Source organism: Durio zibethinus, chromosome 11 (genome assembly GCF_047325235.1).
Source record: "Durio zibethinus cultivar Kanyao isolate XHJ-2024 chromosome 11, ASM4732523v1, whole genome shotgun sequence".
Taxonomy (NCBI): Eukaryota; Viridiplantae; Streptophyta; class Magnoliopsida; order Malvales; family Malvaceae; genus Durio; species Durio zibethinus.
In genome coordinates this window covers 8,535,156-8,558,911 of record NC_143172.1, presented here as the reverse complement: position 1 = coordinate 8,558,911, position 23,756 = coordinate 8,535,156, and the positions used below count along the sequence as shown (strand labels likewise).

Below are 23,756 nucleotides of genomic sequence, written 5' to 3'. Positions count from 1 at the left end.
GCTTTTTATGGATCTAGTAAGGGAAGTGAAAGAATTTGAGAAAGCTATTAGGAATTTACAAGAGGAAGAACTATTTGTTGGATTTTCTTTTCTTTTATAATATAATCTACTTTATAAAGGAATTTTAACTTAGAAGAAGAAGAAAAATTTTTAAGTATAAGGGAAGGAGGGGAGGACAAACTAAAAGAAGATCTAGACGTGAATGATTGAGAACAATAACTATTTGATAAATTCATAAAAATAAAACTCTTTTTTGGCTTTTTTATCCAACTCTATAGTCAAGAAACAAAACAAAATTTCATCCTTCTGTTTGGAGTTGCACTCTGATACCATTTTTGCACAACGATAGATAGTAGCGCCAAGGTTATGATAACTGACGGCTTCAGTTCTGAGCTCTCGATGTGGTAGAGACATGACAACAATACTATCTATTACCATTACAACAGCATGCGGATCAGTTACCTTAACAAGATAATACCAAATATAAGCAGTCATATATTCAAATATATAACCAAGGTATTCTAATCGGTGTTCAAGACTCTAGCGTCCTTTTGGCTTAATATCGAATTAGTGACCTGACTTTTATGAAGATATGTCTTTTACTACAGTAACTTATTTTAGTAAGATCTTGGTATAATGCTACAAGACTTTCTAATACAGAGGATCTACAATATTATGGTAACTGCAGAGCATATTTAACTTATATTATTGTAAACCATGAAATAAAAAAATATATTATAATCTAAAGTTAACTATTAAAAAAGGAAGAATGAATTATCAAAAGAGAAGAGTTTTAGCCAAGCATATTTTATAAGAGAGGATATTTTTTACAAAACTTCTTGAAAAAGTTTTTTTATATTCTTTTTGAAAGAAGGAGCATATAATTTATACAAAAAAAAAAGTAAATAAATAGTAATCTAACAGGACTCGCTCATAATTAAAAGTCATAATTAAAGTGATTGACTTGACATAAAAGAACTTTAATAAAGTTACTTTAACAAAGTGGTTTTAAAAAAGTAAACATAAAATTGACATAAAGTAAAGTTGATTAAAAGTTGACATAAAATTGATATAAAGTCTGATGAGATGTCAACATCAATTTTAGAGTCTTATGAAGGAAAACTAAAAATCATCATCACACATCCATCCAATCTCTTGAAATATATCATGAATACTCTTTCATTGACCCCTTTAAATTTCCTTACCCATTTTGTTTCTCAAATCCCTTGAAATATATCCTGAATACTCTTTCATTGACCCCTTTAAATTCTCTTACCCATTTTATTTCAAAAAAAAAAAATTTATTTTATGTAATATCTTTGTCACATTTACTACATTATTATATAATTTTCACTCTCAAAGATCAAAATACTATTTCACCTTTTTCAACAGTTCATTATCAACCCAAAAAGATATTAGATAGACTCCAATCATCAATACTTCAAAAATTTTTTTCAATGGTTCAAACTCATTTCTATTTGGATCAAATGGATAGAAATCTATAAGAAATACACAAAAACCTTTATTGATCCTCACATTATCTTGATTTTTCACAAATCATACTATTATTTAATAGATTGCCCTCAATATTTTTCATATATAACAATTTATAGCTCATAAAATTATTCATTATTCAATTCTTTTTTTAATCACCTTGCTAAATATTTAAAATTTTAAAAACAGCATCACCGACGTAAAGAAGAGATAAGTTAATAACATAATTTTAAATTCTGTATGCATTTAGTTTGAAGATGTTTTTACGAGAATTTGTAAAAAAATTATTTTCCCATGTGCTTATATCGACTGTGACCAACTAAGCGCCAACCAACCATCCTACGTGGCAAACACCACTGATCATCTACCACGTGTCGAAACCCCACCGCCCATCCCCTATAAGTATGCATCGTCGTTTCTCATCTTTCCATTCTCTTCCATTCTATTCTGGAGCAGTGGAATTTTCAATAATCGCTGATATATCGAAACAAAGAAAAGCCAAAAATTATATTCTCCCCACCATATTCTCTCCGCAGAGCATAAATTCTCAATCCACTCCATAAAAACGATGCCGTTCTGCGAGGTGGGGAAAACGCGGAGCGACGTCGACGCAGCACTAAACAATGGGATCCAGATTTTTCATCGGACTTATGGTCACGGCGCCACTAAAGTTCTCCTCATCATAGGTCGCTTGCTTTATTATTCATTTTTTCCATCAGATTTATTTTTCATTTTATATTATTGATTATATATATTTTTGGGTGGCTGATATTGTGGCGAATGAATGGTCAGGATTGGCGGGGACACACGACTCATGGGGCCCACAAATCAAGGGACTGACCGGAACCGACATGCCCAACGACGATGAAACCATGGCGGTTGATCGGGAATCCGGCGGAGGTCACAATGAGGTCGGTGGCATCGAGGTTTGTGCCTTTGATAATCGTGGGATGGGTCGGAGCTCCATTCCCACCAAAAAATCCGACTATACGTGAGTCCTTTTTTTTTTTTTCTTTTTATCTGCTTTGACTTTGAAAAATCCCTCATTTCTTGTTTTTTAGTCCATTAATGTAATTTAATAGTAGTATTATTAGTAGTAGTACTTTTTTTCCTCTTTTTGTGGGTAAACTGCAGTTGTTAATTGTTGAGGTTTTCAATCGAAAAAGCTAGCTTTAAGTATAGGATAATGTAATTTGCTAATATAGAAAGTGACTTAAAAAAACTACCAATTCGAGCTGCGGCAAGATCCATGAAAAACTGATTGTTTTACTTTTGTGGATGTTGAGTGCAGGACAAGAATTATGGCAAAAGATGCAATTGCCTTATTGGATCATCTGGGCTGGAAGAAAGCCCATGTTTTCGGACATTCAATGGGTGAGTGAGTTCGTTGGACTTTTCGTTCAAAAAATGTAATAGGACTAGAAAAACGAAAAAGATTTATCCTTCTATTGTTTGTATAAATGGCAATTGTTCCTCTTTATTTAAGAGAAGAATGCTTATTTTCTTCTAATATAAAGCTTGCTTGAATTCGTTATATGAAAGCAGGAGCTATGATTGCTTGTAAGATGGCGGCAATGGTTCCTGATAGAATTCTTTCTTTGGCATTACTTAATGTAACAGGGGGAGGTTTTGAATGTTTCCCAAAGGTATTTTTATCTTCTATTAGTGTTTCAGAGCCGTGGGAGCATTGATGTTTAGTCCTGCTATTAGCAATGTTAGTCATCAACTTGATCAAATGTGTTTATATAATTATATGTATATCCATTATTAGAAAGGTCAAGAAACTCTAAAGATAACTGTAGAGATTATGACACACTTGGGAATCTGCTAAAAATTCAAATCAAGGATACAGAGAGGATTTTGCTACTTTTTACGGGCGATTTCTTTTTAGTTTTGAAAATGGAAGCCATACGAATTTAAAAAATCCATGGCTTCTGGTTAAAGTTGATCATAATCTGCTAAGCACTTCCTCTCTGAATTAGGAAGACTCCTTGAACTGCCAAATTTCACCAGATATCACTTCTCCCTGTCATATCTTTGTTGTTGAGAAAGAAGTATAACAGAGACAAAAAGTTAATTCCTGTCATCGGCCAATCTTTTGATTATAGTTCTATTAGTTATGAAGTTCTCATCTTGATATAAAGTTAATTAGCTCTCCTTCTGAAAATGCAGATGCATTGTCATACTTTTGGAAGTTATATTAGCAGGAGATGGTGATTAACTTGTTTTAATGTCTTGCAGCTTGACCGCAAAACAATATCCATTGCAATTCGTTTTTTGAAGGCGAAGACTCCTGAGCAAAGAGCAGCAGTTGACTTAGACACACATTACTCGGAGGTAATGGTGATTACAATATCATTTTTTTTTTTTTTTTGTGAATCTGAGAATGAGGATGATTCTACTGGATGATGACAGTGCTGTTTTATTTAGTTTATGTAACTTCAAAACTAATGATCTGCCATTCCAAATTAAGAGTTTTCCAAGTCAAACAAGGTCAAATTTAATATTTAGTTGAAGCAAAACCAAGGATACAACTTAGTTCTTTTTATGAAAACAAGAGTTAATGTAACTTTTTTATTATTTTTGATGCACAAAGCCAACTCATATAGTCTCATGTTGCCTATGATTACAGGAATATCTTGAGGAGTCTGTTGGATCTAACACTAGAAGAGCAATTTTGTATCAAGTAAGCAATGCTGAAGCTAAAAGTTGTTACTGGTCATTGAATGACAATCAAATTAATCAATTAGACCGGATAAATTTACCCTTGTTCACTGAAATCTAGTGATAAAAAGTTGCTAATATTTGTTTGAGTTGATGGTCTGATTTTCTTGGCAATGGACATGATACTACACCAATTAGATAGGCAATGTATTAGTGAGAAGAAAATGTTTCTGCATGGCATAGCTGCAACTGGCTGTCCTGGTTGCTTTTGATTGAATACTCTCCTAAATATACTCCAACCGACTATTGAAGTTGCAGGAAACCATCATGGTTTTTTCCCATTGAATATGCTGTAAAATATACTCTTCATTGGCTCTATCTCAAGGATGATACAATAACTACATGATTATCTTTCAAAAGTATCCCACTAGGTTGGCTTTTTTATATCACTCCCCTTGTGAAATTATTGTCAAATGTTTGAATAGTCAGATATCTGTTTAGATCTTTAATTGACAGAAGCATTGAGGCGTGTGTTTCAACTCATAAGAAGATATTCCTATGGAGTTGTATGCGACAATAATAATGTTATATACACCCTATATCAACTTTGTAAGATGCTAACTTTAAGATGCTTGCTTGTCCTTGGCAGGAATATGTAAAAGGCATAACAGCAACTGGCATGCAATCTAACTATGGTTTTGATGGTCAAATCAATGCATGTTGGACACATAAAATGACACGAAAAGAAATTGAATTAATTCGTTCGTGTGGATTTCTTGTATCAGTCATTCATGGCAGGTACTATGTCTTCATGACTGAAAATAATTGTTAATCGTGCATACACTTTTGAACTCTCTTAGGACATATCAATCTACAGTAATAACTGAATGTAATACCTTTTGGTGAATTGAGTTTTTAAATTTCATTTACACTTCACATATAAGACAATAATGATTTTTTCTTTTTTCCTACCAGATTGTTTGTGATGAGAAAAAGGAACTAGAACCATCATCTTGACAACCTTTTTATCCTCTATCTTATAGCTAATTATCCATTCGATATTTTGATTCATATTTAATGCTCCTAGTTCATAGAGAGATCAAGTGTGGGAAATTCTTCTTGCAATTTGAATCAGTTTGCTTTCAAGAGTATGTGAAGGTTGGTCTGCAGTGAATGCTAGTGCAACATTAAGGATAAAAGAGGACAGATATACCAATATGAGATTTTTAAAATAAAGAGCACATTCTGAAAGCTTGCTTCTAATCTTAACAGTTCCAATTTGAATTTTGAAATAAGTATTCATTTTTCTTTAGAAAAAGAAAGTTCAAGAAGTAGGCTGCTTTGATACTTGTTGTATACTTGTGCTCAAATTCCTCATTGCTATAGTTTGATAGAAATTTGGTGTATTCTATGTTACAACAATTTACTAATGTCTTTTATGTATCATCATAATTATCTCTTGAGAAATGTATGATACTCTACTAATTTAACGTTCTCTGAATATGTAGGCAAGATGTCATTGCTCAAATAAGTCATGCTAGGAGGCTTGCAGAGAAGCTGCAGCCTGTTGCCAGAATGTTAGAGCTTCATGGGGGGCATCTAGTAAGTCATGAGAGGACAGAAGAGGTAATCCTCTTCAGCTAACTGAAGTCAGCCACTTGATGTAGGCATTATGAATGTTCACCTTGAGAATCTTTCTATGGTGGAAGAGCCTAAAAAGTTTCTTTCAAAAGAAGTTGAGAATATAATTGACTGAATTTGATTGAGAAAGAGTAACAAAAAGTTCATGTTGTGCTTGTAGAATTGTGTACAGAAGGTAATGTTCTGGCATGTGTTAATGATTACTCAATGCACGAGAGTTGAATATTAACTTGACAAAATCGGTGCCCTTCTATCATTAGTAGAAATATATCTGATCATCACTGAGATAACTTTTATAGGTTTTACTTTATTGTATTTGCCTGCGAAAAGAACCTTTATAGACTGGTTATTTACAAATTTTCAGGTTAATCAATCTCTTCTTGACTTGATAAAGGCATCGGAAATGAAGATGAGTCCACATGATTGGAACAACTTCCCCAAGATAAGTTCCGGTAGGTATTCATCTCAAAAGTTCAAGATCTTCTCCTGAATTATGGGATCAGCATAATGACCTTAATGCAGTAAATCATTAATCATCCCCTCTGATACATAAACCAAATGCTTGAATATAAGAATTGCTCTGGATATTTAGTAAGATGATAATGATAGATAAATCTTGTGGTGGTCATTACAGATAAAATAGATTATCCTATCTGATCTTACAGAGATAGCTAGCTACCAGAATTCACTGGAAAGTTACTAAATTCTACTGTTGCTTTTAATGTCTATTGCTCTGTGTCTGGGTGTCTGGTAACAGAAACATCAAGCGGAATAATTGTAGAGGGGGAAACCAACATAATCTTAGGAAAGCTCTACTTCTACCTATTATATCTATTCAGTCTATTTATGATGGCATTAAAGTACGGAAGAAGTGCTCTACAGAGGCTAAAACCAGCAAGAGTTGGAGCTTCCCTAACATAGTCTCCTTTTTTAGCTGGTAAATTCTGAGTTTGTCTTTCCTTGTGTTTGAAAGCAGGTTTAGTGTAGAGTAAACTGAGACTCAACCGCTGGTATCTTCTATTCTTTTTGCAGGTTTCATAAATTTGTCAGCCATTGTGGCACAGCCCCCTTTGATTAGGCTGTTACCTTATTTGTATATTATTGTGAAAACCTAGTAAAAAAAATTAAGAGTAAGAGAAGCAAAATTTGTAAATGAAGGAGATTAACATGACCTAGCTCGAGGCAGATCAGTCCGTGGAGAAGACTAAGTTGGTGGAGGATGCTCTTTCCTGACCTCCCCTTGATTCTATGTACTAGCAAAACATGAAGCTAAGGTGTAGTACATAAATATGACCATAAAAGGTAACACATTTGTTTCCTAAACCAGTAAGTGAGATTGCATATGACAAGTGCGTCCGTCCACTGATAAATTTACCTGCTTCTCTAGATACAGTGTTTTATAGTGCAACTAAATAACTAGAAAGCAAAATGGATTGTTGGGTGCCGCAAAACACAGGTTTATATGCTTATTTAGATCAACTCGATCTGGGCATCTTTATCTTGATATAAACCAGCTAATTCGTAGCTCCAAATCAAATAGAGGATTCACAATAGCTAGTAATAATTTCAGGCAAAGATTGATTTTTGCTTCCTGGTCATTGACTACTTAGATATAAGATCCAACTGTAGCATATATTTACCTCTATTGAGCCATGCAACAGGAAATAGTTAAAACAGTTTCCCGAGAGGAGCAGTTTGAAGACGGTAACACTCACTGAATATAGAACAAGATTATAAAAGAAAAATATGAGGGAAAGAAAGAGAAGGGGCCTGGAAGTTGTTTCCGGTTTGCTAAAACATTGATGCGAGCACGAGCTTTCCTGCTTCAAAGCCAATATGAGGGAAAGGGGACAGAAAATAGAGGAAAGGAAGATAGATTCTAATAATATGCGAAAATATATACCTTATACCTGGAATATCATAACATGCTTGGACCACCCTTTTTTTATTCAAATTCTTAGCCTCGGGCCCAAAAAAAAAGAAGAATTACTACTTAGGGTAGTATTGCCAAAAGAAGTGGGCTGTAAGATCAACCAAATGGGCCTTCAGCTGTCTGCATCAACTGCTAATCTCCTTTCTTCCTTCTTTGACATAAGCCATAAACCCTATCGATTCTCTCAATTCTTTATCAAATTTTTTTTTTTAATCCATGCTTTGATATTTTTTTTATCCATTGAGAAGGAAGAGGAAGTGGAAGTGAAGATTGTGGGATTCGACCTCCGATGTTACATAATTTTTTAAAAAATTTTCTTAATTATTTATGAAGAGAATAGAAGGTTACAATATATAGGACATGATGAAATAATTGAAACTATTGTTAGATGGAACTTCAAATGGTAAAAATTAATTCAATCGGAGATACAAACTTCAAAAAGAGTGCGATCAGTATCGCATACAATGTCAACAATGATATACATCGTTGCAGGCAAACTGTGAAACACACCATAGCAAAGTATAAAAAGCTCGCGTGCTGAAAATATGATAGTAATCCTAATACACAATTATATCTTACACTGGAATTTGTTTTTATAGAAAGAAAAAATAGCCAAGGAAAAAAGGTAACCGACAAAAATAGTAATAATAATAATAATAATAATAAAGGAGTGCAAGTCCAGAGTGTTTCCTTTCTTGACTCCCCCATTTTTTCTTTGCCTCTTATCAGTGGCCATTTGTTGGCCCTCTCTTTTATCAATTTTCTTTTCTCAGTACTCATCCAAATAAGTATATAGCATCTCATCTTTCTTCGATTTGCGACGACTAAGCAATGCTTTGAGGAGTCTTTTACTTTTGCTTGGATACCGTTCAATCTCTTTGGGGCTGTCTTTCTCAGATTGTAAACGCATTGAAGCTGATTTCCGAGGCTCTGACGGATACTGACAATAATAAGCAAAATAAAAGTTAGAAAATAAACAAGGATAAACAACAAGAATGAATTACTCATAAGCATCATGAACACAGCATCCATCGTTTTTAACACTTACGTTTTTGGACCAAAATTAAAATAAAATAAAAAGTGCAGCAATGCTTCAATGACAGACTAGACTAGCTAGCTGCTATTCCTCTAGTTTTATGATGAACATATTTTAGTTAATGGCCATGCATTTTCCGCTAACTACTTTGCATATGAATTTAACTATTCTATGCTCACCCGCTGCCTTGCACCAGCTGAATTTGGAGTAGTCGGCCTGCTCTTATTTGGGGTTGTAGGCCTGCTAGTGCTAACAGATCCAGAACGTAAAAGTGGAAACCGATGTGGTGATACAGTTCGCTTCTCTGATTATGCATATAAATATCAGCAGCGAGTGAACAATCTCAAAAGCACCAAGACGACAAAAGAAAAGCAGCATACAACCGTAGTTCCAACATATAAATAAGGTCAAATACGCATTCCAACCTAGTTCTTTCTTGGGCATAGTGGCAATAAAGGAAAAGGTGGCAGATCGCTGTGGAGGCCGTGGTGAAGGTGAGGGAGAATACCCTTTTCTGCAACAATCATTACTGGAATTAGTATTGGTGCGCCTAACTACACAATTAACCATGGTTTACCAATTGCAATGCGCTAGAATTATATAACTTTAACCTTTACCTGACTGAAGATGTTGGGGTTTGCCTGACAGAAGATGTTGGGCTTTCTCTAATTGTAGCTCGTACAGCTTACAGGAATCGTCACAAAGCAGGATCGAGTTACATTAGAATCTTGTCCAACATATAAGAAATGATACAAAAGGATAGACAGAGCAACTACCATTCCTAAACTGATGCCAGTCATCTTCATCGTCTAGGCTGCATCCTAGGTATTTTGACTTTGTAAGGTTTGCACCATGCATGGTCTCCCCAACTGAAAATAAATTAAAGACGTTGAAAACAACCAAATATCCTTATCCCTATAACTGCTAAGAAGTGGGAAAAAGACAAATTAGAAGGGTAATTGCCTGGCAAGATGTACCGTTTATGGTACTTTGGTGTATTAATCACCAGCGACTGTTGGGAAATTCCTTCGTGATCAATATACTCTTGGCATGTCCGTAGTCTCTATATTGCCACATTTAAGTAGAGAAAATTTCACTACCTTGTAAATTATCCTCTGTTTAAAGCATAGGAACAGGTGGTGTTTTGACTAGAGTGAAATCATCCATGCATAATTCCCCATGCTTTTGGTCATTATAAGTAAAATATAAAAGAGGTTCTGTTTCTGGGATAATTTCTCTCTATGAGCAAACTCCAATAGCAACCAGCAAGAAGAAAGAATTTTACTGTCGGTGTTTGATTTCTTTTTTCACGATTCCAATCTTGTCAACAATTTCAACATTCAAATTTAAAATAGATCAGCAAATCATTTCCTTTATAGTTTCTATATAAAGCATTTCCAGTAGAGAAACCTACAAAATCTTGATTAGAAAATTGGTTAGAATTGTAGTTAGCTCAATATGTGATGAAAATAATCCAGCCTTACCTGTTCAATGCAAGATACCCGGAGCTCTGTTCCAGAAACCTCATCAACCTTTTCATCCAAAAGATCATTAACCTTGTATGTCACAGAACCCAAATGATCTACAGTGTTCACAAGAGCTTTGATGGCATAATCTTTCAATGTTTCTACCACTCTGCATATACATGAGGATCTTTCTTCTTAAGGAAAAATAGGAGAGAATGAAAGTAAATAAACTCCAATACCAACAATTGAAGGTATGAACCATAAGGAATCGAAGTAACTCACATCTGCTTTTGGTCATCATTGGTGTAGGATAACTCAAAATACTCAGCTGCTGAGTAGAGCTGTGTTCTCAGATTTTTCAAATCCTGAAATAAAGAAACTGTGTCATAAAACCACTATGCAGAAAGCCAACTGCACTTAAAATTAAGCCAAGACTTAACAAAACAATGAAAAATAAATACATTATCTAGCAGTATAAAGTGCCAAATAGGTGCACGTTCACACTTGACTCACATGGATGGGGACTTAGTGACCTTGAGAAACATCCACCACTTGAAATCTTAAGACTAAAATCACCCAAATTTGGCAGTGATTTAGCCTCAGTTAGTAAAGTAATTCTACCTAATTCAGCATTTAGTAAAGGAATAGAGGAGAGGGAGCAAGAAGGGATTTTGGTTTCAAATTCTGCAACTTTTCACCGATAACTTCAAACATGATTATATTTAATCATGGGATAAATAAAGCTTGAATGCTGGTAATCAGCCTAGGTAAAAGCTGCTGAACCTTCAAAATGCAAAAGCATATAAACTAAAAGTGCCAAGGTTTGATCAGGATATAGAAGAAACGCCAAAAACAAAAATTTAAACTTTAAGGAAGATCCCAAATCCTCAAAGGCCAAAGCCACTTACTTAGAGAGTTAAGAGTCTATCTTGCAAGCCTAAGGGCTAAACACACACAAAATACAAGCACTGTAGTACCTTGAGACTATCAGAGAACAACAAGCTCTGCTGCATAGAAACCTCATCGTAATTAGATGCCTCTCGAGACATGGGCATTGCAGCTGCTGTAGCCATTAAACCCGCAAAGGAGATTAGACCGAGTTTGGCTTAATCTGCATCAACTAAAATAACCAAATTAAATTTCAAGCAAAGGGGAAAAAGGAAGAGCCAAAAAAGTAGTCCATCTAACATCTGACAAATGAAAACTGGAAATCATATGGTATATTATATCCCTAAGCATTCTAAACTGAAGAGACCGAAAAGAATCAACGGCAACAGGTGCTTGTCTTTGCGTCAGTGAAGACAGAGATAGAATCAAAATGAAAACCTCATTGAATCTTGAGAATTTAAAATAAGAACCACAAAGAATCATTAACAATATGACAACAGCAAGCATGAAACTTGTAGACAGAGTGAGACACTTCAAAACTAAGTTACAACTAATAAGATACAAGAAGCAATTATTCCAACCAAACATTACCAAAGCTCTAACCAAGTTAGGGCAATAAAAAAACAAAAAATAAAAGCCAGACAGCACTTTACCAGTTGCTGCACTTCTTCCATTACCCAGAAAGCAAAAAAAATAATAATAAATAAAAATAAAAAATCGACAGATAATAAATTAAAATACTGGAATTAGAACAGCTCCTGCTATACGAAAAAAAGCCCATTTTGTCTGAATCTTCAGCAATACTCTAACTGTATTAAACATTTAAAAAACCCCAAAAGCTGGAAATTTTCCATACCCTTTCTTTATTTGCGGAGACAGCCAAAGAAAAGAAAAGAAAGGAAAAGGAAATTCTTATGTGAATCAGTGTATGTTGAGCTAGTTCTCATAACGTGCAAATGTCATTTCAGTTTAACTAAAGCCAAATTGGCAAATGGCTCTATATCAGGCTCAGCTGGGTAAAACAGGCTGTGGCCTGCAGCCTTGTTGTGTCATCTTCATCCCCTTCTTCTCAGTTTCTCAGAGTGTCAACATTTAAAAACTTGAAGCTAACCGAAATAAAAAGTGGGTTTTATGAGTAAAATTGAAGAGACTAACCTCCTCTTATAAAAGCTTGTTCTTGTCTTTCCACTCGTTGTGAAGCTGAACATGTAAGCCGAGACCCAATTCCCATTTAACCTTAAAAAGTCACCAGCAGTTAAATCAGGCCTAATAGGACATAAACAGGCCTAAATGATTGACGGTGAATGATATAGTTTGGTGTAAAATTTTTTTACTAAACATCAACAGGCGTCTACAGCTTGAGAGCTGCTGCATAAAAGCAGAAACTTGCAGTAGTACAACAGGAAAAGAGAGAAAGAGCGGGATTTGCTTTTGTTGTTTGAAGAACTAGAGACAGAAGCAACAGGCAACAAGGTTAGCACGTCTTCTTTATTTGATTTTGAAGGGCAAAAGCCGGCTCTTTGGGGAATCAAAACCCGGAATGTGTAATCTCAATTTCTCATTATTTGCCATTCCAGTGGGACCGACTTGCCTTGCATTAATGGAGTGTGTATATATATATATATATATATATATTTTTTTTTTTTTTTCCTGGTCTGATAGGTCCCATTCTGAACCATAATTACATGACCCGACCAGGCTTTATCACTCCTTTAATCAAAATCTTAATCCTCTTTTATGAGGGGCCTTTGTAATTGGTTAAGCTTGGATTTTTGGAGAATTTTGGCAGAGCCAGCCTAACCGTTTTGATTAGGAAACGTATGCATTCATTTAAAACAGGTACAAATAATTACTCTCCAAATTTTTTTGTTATGTCCCTATTTTGACATTTTTTCAGTAATGAAGTTTGTCCACTAATATTTGATTTGAAGGGTGCTTCCATGACATAAAACAAAGTTCTTTACTTTAGTAGAAAAGAAAAGCTTGCAGCTTTCATTGGGGCAGGTGATGCTCGTTGACTTGCTATCATACCAGGAATGCATCGATGTCCCCTTATTTTCTTTATTAGTTCTCCAAATAGTATGTGGTTTCCCCATTGGCTTTGGGACCCCATTTCTCTCTTTACTAGTCTTTTCCCCACCGATGGTTTAATTTCCAGAGTCCTGATTTAACATATCAACTATCCCATTTTAAAGTAAACTGTGTTGTTGCAAGGCTGCTAACCCCACGCACCTTTGGGTGGACTGGGCACTAATTGCCTCTTCCAATACGGTAAATTCATATGCCCTTAGAAGGCACGCGAGGCTGGTACTGTGCTGCTTTCTTCAATCAATCCTGAAATGGATTCTATGCTTGAATTTTAGCCTTTTTTTTTTTTATGAAAATTTTCAGCCTATTATAAATTCCAATAATGATTTCGTCTTGTTCTAATTCAATAGGATAATTGGCAACAAGGAATGAGGATTAAGATTATGTTTACTGGATTCTCGAAAAAAAAAAAAGGATTATGTTTATTGGAGTGCATAAAAATATTATTATAAGATAAAAAAAATAAAAGGCGTGGCCTTAGAGGCACTCATGGTTTGGTCGTGCATTTGTGAACAACCAATATCCCCAAGACACTGCCAATAATTCTCTGTCTTCACTCTCCTGCACTTCTTAGGCAGATTAGATTGGATTGGAAAAGGAAAGAAAAAAAATACATTTTTCATGTCAAAATTTATATTATAGTATGAACATGCAATGCAAGATAATTTTTTTATAAAAAAAAAATTGTAATTTGAAGATAAAAAAAAGATTATAAATTTTAAATTTTAAATTTATTAAATATTATTTTAAAAAATATACTATATAAATCAATTCAATTAAATTTTGATTCCAAACTGCCCTTCGACAGTGTCATCATTCATTTAAAAATATTTTTGCTTTCTTGAACGTGGGAATTGGGAGTGGACTTTGTTTGTTTGAATTTGTGATTCATAGAATCAAAGTGGCTGGGAGTACTTCAATCAAGTTCTGCATTTTTTAAGTAATTAGTGCCGTGATTGGTGGAAATTGGATAGCCCCACTAAACGTAGGAATGATTGTTCCTTTTCTTTTCTTTTTTTTTGTCCCTTTGCTTCTCCTTTCTTATCATCTTTCTGGGAAGTCATTGTTGGGTTGGGTTGGGTTGGTGTCAGAATTCGTTGGGCTAAACCAGCAGCAGGGTTCTGACCGAATCTGTCTTAGGCTTTTTCCAGTGCCCTAGTAGCTTTCAGTCTTTTTGCAATTTAGTTTAGGCCCATGGCAGTGAAAGGCAGAAGTTTAATCATTCAAATTTTACGCAAAATGGGGAGATAAAAGTAATTTACATATGGACCATAAAACAGATAATTCTCCTTCATGTATTAAAATAAGATCGATAAGCAAAATTCACCGGGATGATCTACAGAACAGCCAGTGGTAATGAGAAAATCATGTTTGCCACTGTAACTTACAAGGTTTTTTTTTTTTTTTAATATCATTGATGGATAGTTACAACTTACAAGCAATAATTGGCCTCATGGAAACAGCCAAAACCGAACCACTATCTCAATTTATGTCGACTTTTAAAGATAAAAATGATGAAGATTAACATCATTGGGGGTGTAAACTCATTAAATTAGTAACTAATTTTCTTGGCCGAACAAATTAGTCACTTATGTCGATTTTTAAATTCAATTAATGCTCTCAACCTCGTTAATAACCTTCCTTGCATTTGTTCTTCTTTCCCACCCTTTAATTTCCTAAAAAAAAACCCTTTTAAGCTAGAGTTTTTCTTTTTTTTTTTTTTTTAATTTCCACTGGGACATGTACTTCCTTTCACGTAGGACCTAGAATATTTGAAACCAAGTTTACGGAGTTTCTTATAATTAAGCAGGAAATTAAAAGGAAAAAACAATTTATATCTTAAACTTTTGTAAGTTGGTAAATCGAAAAGATATGATGTAATCCTGAAAAAAGGGCTATTAAAAAGAGAGAGAAATGATGATGATAATGATGCAGCCCCCTATTGCTATTGGTGATTTGGTAATTGTTCACTAATAAATGATCACATTTAGTACATCCCATGAAAATTGTGTAACTCATAGACGTGTGCACAAACTCCAATATGTAACAATTCATCCCCTTCTTTCCCTGTTTATATAAAGTTATAAGACATTTTTTTTTATCCTCGCACTCTCTCCTCCTCATCTTTCAATATGGATCCTACCCATTTTGATTTTCTGAAGTTGGAGAATGCACCTGAATTTGACTGCTTCAACTTTGAAGAAAACCCATTTGGAAAGTAAGATGCTTTAATTATGTTCTTTTCATGATTTGCTTCTACAGAACGCTACTATTTATTTTGAACTGATTTCAGGTTTCAATGCTTTATTTTTACTGGTTTTTTTTTCTTTTTCTTTGTGTAGGGTATTGGATTGGCCGCCTTTTGAAGTGGACAGTTTTTACGACTTCGATTCACCTGCATTGCCTTGCCAGACCAATTGCTATATTGAGTTCAACGATTTTGATGATATAAGTGGTGACTTTGCCTTGTTTGATCAGAACAGTACTCTCCCATCACTGAATGAAGATATCATGGTTGACGCAAAGCCACTAAAGACATTGGCTGGTTCTTTCGGGCAGTATTGTGACAATGATACTAATGGTGGGTCAAGTGAAACATTAAGTATGATTCAGAGAGAGTATGGAGATTCAAGCGGACTACGTGGAGAGCAAACTAGTAGGATTAGTGGAAGGAAGAGGACTGCTCCATTGGAATTACATGAGATTCAGAAGTATTTCGATTTACCGATTTCAAAAGCTGCTAAAGAAATGAACGTGGGTCTAACTGTCTTGAAGAAGAGATGCAGGGAACTTAACATCATGAGATGGCCTCATAGGAAGATCAAAAGCTTGAAGTCCCTCATTAAAAATGTCAAGGTACTTCCATGCATATGTTCACAGATGGATAAACTATCATGTCAGAACTCCATGTTTCAATATATCTGCATGGGATGAAGAATTTGATAATTAGTTAAGAAACCTTTGATTTGTTACGCTTGAGATTAGAAATTTGCAGTTATTTGTCTTATTTATTTATGAGGCAGGCTACAGCCTGCATGAATCTAATAAGGTACTGAAATGTGTACTAGGTCCCTAACATGACATGATCAGGATGCAAGCACTAAACACATTTTAATTTTTATATACGACATCATCATAAATTAAACACATGATTATTCATCGGCATTAGAGAGTGATGGTGCCAACGTATCAAACTCTTTTGAGTTTTTGAGTCTTAAGAGTCAAAGGTAACTCTGGTATTGTGTGGCTTTCAATCAGCCATTATATTAACAAATTAATATTCAACTTAGCCCATATGCCTGAGCTTTCTCGCAAGTCTTATCCCTAATTGGATAATCCGAAGATTAGTTTATCTACAATTATTGTATGGTCATATAAATATATGCGTGCACACTAATAATATCGCATTTTCTTCGAACAAGTGCATGCAATGGGTATTCCATTCTAGATGTGAAGAACTTATTTGTCATTTTTTCTTTATTTTAGGAGCTTGGATTGACTAATGAGATAATGGGGTTGGAAGAGCACAAGAGGATGCTTGAAAAACTGCCAGATTTGGAATTGACTGAGAGAACCAAGAAGCTAAGGCAGGCTTGTTTCAAAGCCAATTACAAGAAAAGAAGGTCCCTGGCCGCTTGTTCTTGAATGCCATGCTGTTCTCTGTTTAATCAGTGCTTATTGTTTTGAATCACAACCATTTGTAGAAAGTAATGATCAAAAATAGTAATTGACCAAATCCTAATTTCTGGGGATATATACAATACATAGAATCCATAATCAATTAGTACTCTCAAAATTTTATATACATGAAAATCCTTAGAGATTTGCCTTGAGACACTGGCTTGATCAACATTATATATATCAGATGGTTGAGAATTGAGACTACAATTTCTATCTCATTTATGAGGAACAGATTGTGAAACCTAGCTACATCCAATGGTCCATGGCTCAATGCCAAATGAACCATCAGATCCTCACACAGGGTGTGAAGCTTAGGGCTCTAAATTATTCCTTATTACTTGAAAGAGAACAATTAAATATTTTCCATTTTATTCCTATATAAAAGTTAAAACTGATCTCTTCTCACAGATGAGGCGGTGGCAATTCGTTCAGGAGTCCTTTTTCTTCATTTTCTCCTGCCCACGTCTCCATGGGACCACTTGCTTAAAGCTTTCATAAATGCTAGCCTGCAGTTACATGTATATATGTTAGTATGACTAGAAGAGTGCAATAAACATAAAAAACGTACATAATTTTCTACCCTGTTAGTACATTTAAAAAGTCAGGGTAGATTTATAAATCTATACATATACAGATATATAATTCTTTTGCCTGTTCCTTTTACTTTGGGGTTGAATGGTTTCTCGTTCGAGCACCAAAACCAAATGCTCATTAATTCAAAAGTAAAACTTCCATAAAATTAAGAAAGTTAAAACGGAAAGTTAGATTTTGATGTATACAAAGTAAGAAGAAAACAGAGAAAACATTTCTTCAGCAGTAGACAGATGATTGAAAAAATCATATGGAAGTCTGGAAACTATAAATTATAAAAGAGAGAGAGAGAGAGAGAGAGAGAGAGATGATGTGATGAAAATTGTTTTTTCTTATGCCTAAAATTTGTGTAAATGAATAAACAAAGAGATAGCAGCTAATTGGTAGAACGGATCATCAACCAAGAGTTGGTTTCGCAGTACTTACCAAGACATGTGACCTAGCTCGAGAGAGGCTCAATAAGCTCCCTTTCCTCCTAACCCTTGTGATCTTCACCTGCGCACCGCCAGCATCTTCACCCTCAACAACCGGAGTTGAAAAGTCAAAACTTCCCTGAACAACTCGTCCAGCCTTTCTAAAGCTCCCCCACCTACCCGATCCAAACGTAACTTTCCCCTTAATCGCCCTCTTGTTGTCTGGGCTCCTAAAAGATCCGCCTTTTCGAAACGACAAGGTGTAAGACACAAACCGACCGGCATCAGGCCCCTCCAAGACAGTAGTTGGAGATGACAAGCTAGCAACCTTAGCCTCAGCTAACAGCTTTGGAGGCAATTCCAAGCATCTTACAGCGTTTGGCTTGGATTGACTGGTTGTATCAGTATCACTAGTAGGACATGGCCTAGGCTTGCCAGGTGCTTCCTCCCACTGGAATGGAATCGAAACTGAGGTATAGATCGGCGGTGTTATCATGCCAGACGGCTCTTTTGCCTTACAAGGAAATGAATAAAGAGACAGTTTTGGTGTAGGAGTTGTTTCACAATCTGCCTCTAACCCCATTTTTCTTTTTCTCTAAAAAAATGACTGATCATGCAAACGCTTTTTTCACACTGTAAAATAACAGTTCTTTAGATTTATAAAAAAGGGTTTCAAAGTTTATAGATAAAAAGAGAGCGGGTAAAGAAGGTGGCGTTGAATGTGAACTGACAAGGTCACAGCAACAACAACAGCAACAACAACAGCAACGCTCCTGGCGCTTCTTGTTCACGAGAAAATGCCAGGTTTTTTTTTTTTTTCTTAGCCGTTTGTTATTGCATGTTGAAAAAATCACGAAATGCCCTTGGCTTCAGGAGGGATCCCACCTTTAAAGAAACCATTGAGTTTTGATTGGGTGAAAGTGACAATCAACAGTCTTTGATTAGATTAAGAATTAAGAGCGATCTTTTGAAAAGTCACCTTAGCAGCTGTTAAGTATAACATCCAAATGGTCCAGAAACGCCCCATGATTTATTTATATAATTAATCAAATCATTAATTTATAACTATATGAAATCAGCCGGCATATATTGTAATATTCAAGGCCATTATATTTACATTTTTTGGTTGTTCCTATCCACGAATTTGATTGTTCTAGTTATCTTTCTTCCAGGTAATAGGAGATCAATTTTTATGAAATTATCTCTAGGAGAAAAGGACCGATAGTTCGTAAAAACTACTCTAGCAAAAATAATACAGGTCGATCCCTATGTGTTCTCACTATCTAATTACATGCAAAAGTTTTGTCCCGGTCAAAATCTCGCCGGATATTTTGAATAGTCTAAACTAATTTTTCCCATAAAAAGAACGAAAGAAAGAGAGAAGATAAGAAGAGGAATTCGGGCATATTGTTGATGTGATGGCGACTTTACTGCATCATAGCATAAATTTTCAAGACTTATCTTACCCAACACAGAATCAAAACTAATGCTAGCTCTGGATTTTGTTCATAAGAAAAAAAATATCATTCTTTGTGAATCGGAATTAATTATAACATAAAAAAATTGAGTGATGAGCTTAATAATTATCATTTAATATATGACTCGAATAAGAAAGTACTATCAGTTTGTGTTAATATTCAATAAGATTTAGAAGGACTTTTAAGTTTATATTTATGTACTGTTAATATATAAATATTAAATTATATATTATATATATTATTAGAGAATCATATAAAATATATAATAAAAATTAATTTTAAAAAATAAATGTATTTAATCTTAAACTTTTATTTAAAATTAATTCTTTAAATATTTTTGGATGCTAGCTTGATTTATGAAAAATACATTTCAAATTTGATATACAAATACTTTTATATTTAATTAGTTCATTATTGTATGGCTCTATCAGTACTCTATATATATATATATATATACACATTATTAATTATTTTAATAAATTATCAAGCAAAGTATATAGGGCCCAATGGATGTCACATCCTGCATAAGTTGTTCAACACCCTTCTCAGGCGGTAGTTAAGGTGGCCATTAGCAGAGCTGATACCGTAAGCAACCAAGAAGTAAAGAAGAGTAGGAGGGTGGACTGTGCTTCTCCAAGTGAGAAAATTAAGGAAGATAAAAGACACCCGCATCTCTTATTTCCTTTTGGGACGGAGATACTATATCTCAGCTATATATATCATCTATAGATAGTCCCCTATCAGATACAGCATATAAAATTGTTTTCGCCTGAGACAATCCTTTCCAGGACCACGGTTCCCAAAGGCCAATGAGCCACTCTGTCATCATCCCATTCACTTTGGTTAGTTTTTGTCATAGAAAGCTAGCAGACGTGCCTCTCCACAATTAATTGACTGACGAGGACGAACTCAACCACCTGTAATTGTAATATGATGATGAATTGAAGAGCACAGAAAAATGAAAATAATAATAGATATCCAACCAGGATCTTCCTTCTCTCACTCTTTTGAAAGGCTCAAACAGCTGCCGCTATTTTTGCTAGGTCACATCTTAGATGCTTTATAGCATAAACAATTATATATGGCATATAATTTCTGGATCCCCATCGTGGGGAAGTCACAAATCAAAAATTATATTTCCGTTTCATCCATGTATACCTTTCTACAGATGACCATAATTTATTTTAGGCAAATTTAACTTTGTTGTTGGAGTCCGAAAATTTTTAAATTAAAAAAAAAGTATGTTTAAAAATTATAACAAAAAAGTTTAAATATTTAATATTATTATAAAAAGTGTTATAAATAATTAAAATATCAAAAAATATGTATAAAATAATAAAATATAAAAATAATATAATAAGTTTTATTTGAAACATATATTTTCATAACCAAAACACGCCTTAATAAACTTTTTGATTTAAAATTACAAATAAAAAATTTTTAAAAAGTTATTTTTATTATTTAATATTAAAATTAAAAAAATTTTGAACATAAAAATTATTTTCACATCGATGCTAAAGGAGGGCTCATATAAAATTTTAGGTGGTGCTAGGTCTCACTCCTCTGCTTCACTCTTCCATCGCCAGCCACTGGTGCAGGCAGATATTTTGGGAAATTATGAGGGACGTGTACCGGATTTACACTCCTTTGAACAATGTTTAGACCGAAATCACCAAGACTTTTTTTGAAGGACCAAAATTAGTCATGGGAGTGCATTTAATGTGAGTTGGTGTCAGATTGTAAAATGATTTGATGAAATGTCAAATATAGGGGCCTTGATTCCTACTGAAGCTTGTGATTGACAACATTCCAAGTAAGCAAAAAAAGGAAAGATCTAATTTGTACAACCCCCAAGTCTGCAGATCACCTAAAAGTCTTTCTCCTCACGTGGATATGTCTCCATTTATATATATATATATATATATATATACGTATTGACTCCCCATTTTAATTTTATAAATTTCGTGATTTTATTTTATAAAAAACACTTTACATATTTAATTTTAAAATTTCATATATATATTATATATTTTTAATATAAAATTAAAAATATTATAATAATTTATTATAAAATATGTTATCGTTCAAACCATGATACTAATAAAACTTGAAAGAATAATCCATTCTGCCGTTTATTGGTCAAACTATTAACTGGATAAGGGTTCAATCTAACATAAAGACGTTGATCTTAATTTTTTGGAATAAAGTAGTTGCATGAATATTACAAATTAATGTATTCACTAATTGTCATATACATACATTTATTTCAATTCACAAATAATATGTCTAGCGTGTATGTGTTTTTTTTTTTTTTTTGAAGAAATGTATGTGTTGATTACAAATGATATGCTTTATCTGGGGTTGGGCCCATGTTGCTGTTTGATCCAAGGGTTTAGAGGGCTTTGATATTTTTTTGGGAGTTTTGCGTTTACTCTGCTTACCATTTTCCTTTTAATTTTTTTTAATAAAATCAAAATTACACTTTAATCAAAGATCACTAATGGTTTTTTTTTTTTTTTAAAGATTGCAATATTAAGATATAAAAATTATAAGTATTAAAATTTAAATTTGAAACCTATTAAATATTACATTTTTAAAATGTCTATTGATTTAAGTTTTGAGTTTAAGACTAATGATTTTTTCTCACAATGAAATAGTTACCCTTTACTTTTAATTTTTTAAAGGAAAAAAATCAATAAACTAAATTGAAAAAAAAATGATTAAGAGACATTTAAATTGCATGTAGTTAAGGGTGGACAATCGATTAGTTCGATTTAAAAAAATTAATAATCGATTTAATCGATTTTCATTCAATAAATAATTAAATTGATCAAATATTTTTAAATAACTGACCAAAATCAATTTGGTTCAGACGGTTTGGTTAAATAACTTATTTTTTTATTATTTTTTTGAATAATTATTTAATCACAAATTTAATTTAATAAAATTCAAACTTAAGTATCATTTAAATTAAATGATTAAAAATTTTAATAATATTTTACAAGAAAAAATAAATAAAAATATTTATTTTAATTTTTTTATCTTTACTTATTAGAAAATTAATTAATTCTGTTAATTTAATTATCAATTTAAAAATAAAAAATTAATCAAATTAATCGATTTAATCAATTTAAAAAATTATTTATAATTAAAATCAAAACGATTCAATTAAATTCATTCAATTTTAATCAATCTAATAGACTTAAATCGATTTTTACTCATCTTTACAAGTAGTAAATTAATCAACAAATTCGGCTAGGCATACCTTATCGGCGGGCCTAATTTAATCCATTTTCCCAAATCTCCAGTGATGTCTTCTTTCCATCTTAAAATTTTAAACTCATGTCAGTGATTGTATTTTTCTTATTACAAAATATCTTTTGTAACGTTGAAAATATCTAGTGCCACATTTTTAATAATAGAAATTAAACAAATTATGTGAAAGAGGATGATTTTTTTTGTAGTCCTTAAGTTAGGTGAGATACTATGCACCAAAATAATGCCCATTTTGAAGTGGTGGGACGTCAAGATTGCCGGTCAAAGGAGGAAAGGATTTGGGAGTTTGAGACCATAACATGACAATGATATTAATCAATAAGTGATTTATTGGTTTAATTGATTAGATTTATTTTTTTAGATGAAAAAGATTTAAGTTTAAATTTTGTTGATGATCACTTGTTGAAGTTATTTTAAATGTACGATCTACAGTCACTTATCTTAAACTGTTAAGTACGGTACATTTTATTATGATTTGAAGAACTGAGTAATCTATTTACTCAGATTTTTTTCCTACTAAAAAAAAAAAGAAAAGACACTTATATTCCAAAACAGAGGTTCATAACACCCTCTCTTGGATTCGAAGTTGAGGTCATACTCTTCCTAAAACTACATGCTACTTTTGTGACTGGGAGGATGAAACTAGAGAGCGTACTTGCTGCTTTTCAGAAGATGTTTGGAGGAAAATTTTGGAAAAGCTACTTATAGTCAAACAGGTTGGGGACTGGCAAGCTGAATTTGATTGGATTCAAGTGCATTCCAGAAGCAAAACTTTGATAGCCATCTTGTTGCATGGGGCTTGGACTCCCTATACTTATGCTACATGGCGTGCTAGGAACATGAAGAAGTTTGTCGGCTACTCTTTTAGTGTTGAGCAGGCAGTACAATGTATTGTTTTTTTATGTACAAATTAGGATGCAAGGCAAGGCTTTGTAAAATTTATTGATTCTTCAACTAACAGATCTATTTGTAATAATCGGGACTTAGGTGCAGGGTACTGTAATAATTGATGCAAGGGAATGTGAAAAAGCAGTTGCTTTTGTATGTACATTTTGTAGCTCTCTTAGATAATAAAATACCAATTCTAAAAAAAAAAAAAAGGGAAAC

At 33.5% G+C, this 23,756-nt stretch overlaps 4 protein-coding genes across 6 annotated transcripts; 2 read left to right on the top strand and 2 right to left on the bottom strand.

Annotated features, from left to right (window-relative positions):
* Window positions 1-1,923: 1,923 nt before the first annotated feature.
* Window positions 1,924-7,185, top strand: LOC111289599 (uncharacterized). The gene is made up of 11 exons (XM_022880765.2): window positions 1,924-2,180; window positions 2,287-2,485; window positions 2,786-2,868; window positions 3,040-3,140; window positions 3,736-3,831; window positions 4,127-4,180; window positions 4,808-4,956; window positions 5,667-5,784; window positions 6,164-6,251; window positions 6,557-6,736; window positions 6,832-7,185. Exons 1-10 carry the CDS (start codon window positions 2,063-2,065, stop codon window positions 6,718-6,720), a joined length of 1,170 nt encoding a protein of 389 aa, XP_022736500.1. The 5' UTR covers window positions 1,924-2,062; the 3' UTR covers window positions 6,721-6,736; window positions 6,832-7,185.
* Window positions 7,186-8,167: 982 nt separating this feature from the next.
* On the bottom strand, window positions 8,168-12,706 carry LOC111289600 (protein ABIL2-like). Of its 3 annotated transcripts, none has more exons than XM_022880768.2 (10): window positions 12,278-12,706; window positions 11,212-11,345; window positions 10,517-10,599; window positions 10,253-10,403; window positions 9,732-9,831; window positions 9,545-9,637; window positions 9,386-9,452; window positions 9,194-9,282; window positions 8,948-9,072; window positions 8,168-8,672 (listed from the first exon to the last, which is right to left on the bottom strand). In XM_022880768.2, the coding sequence occupies exons 2-10, from the start codon at window positions 11,305-11,307 to the stop codon at window positions 8,502-8,504; spliced, it is 975 nt and encodes a 324-aa protein (XP_022736503.1). In that variant the 5' UTR covers window positions 11,308-11,345; window positions 12,278-12,706; the 3' UTR covers window positions 8,168-8,501. The 3 variants fall into 3 exon arrangements, with proteins under 3 accessions (XP_022736503.1, XP_022736504.1, XP_022736502.1); XM_022880769.2 differs by having other exon boundaries at window positions 11,212-11,354; window positions 12,278-12,582; XM_022880767.2 differs by lacking the exon at window positions 12,278-12,706 and adding an exon at window positions 11,979-12,118.
* Window positions 12,707-12,722: 16 nt separating this feature from the next.
* Window positions 12,723-16,946, top strand: RKD4 (RWP-RK domain-containing protein). The gene is made up of 6 exons (XM_022881331.2): window positions 12,723-12,731; window positions 13,281-13,360; window positions 15,202-15,253; window positions 15,373-15,428; window positions 15,553-16,066; window positions 16,697-16,946. Exons 1-6 carry the CDS (start codon window positions 12,723-12,725, stop codon window positions 16,853-16,855), a joined length of 870 nt encoding a protein of 289 aa, XP_022737066.2. The 3' UTR covers window positions 16,856-16,946.
* Window positions 16,940-18,814, bottom strand: LOC111289963 (uncharacterized protein At4g00950). Its single transcript, XM_022881332.2, has 2 exons — window positions 17,909-18,814; window positions 16,940-17,397 (listed from the first exon to the last, which is right to left on the bottom strand). Exons 1-2 carry the CDS (start codon window positions 18,476-18,478, stop codon window positions 17,320-17,322), a joined length of 648 nt encoding a protein of 215 aa, XP_022737067.1. The 5' UTR covers window positions 18,479-18,814; the 3' UTR covers window positions 16,940-17,319.
* Between the last annotated feature and the right edge of the window lie 4,942 nt (window positions 18,815-23,756).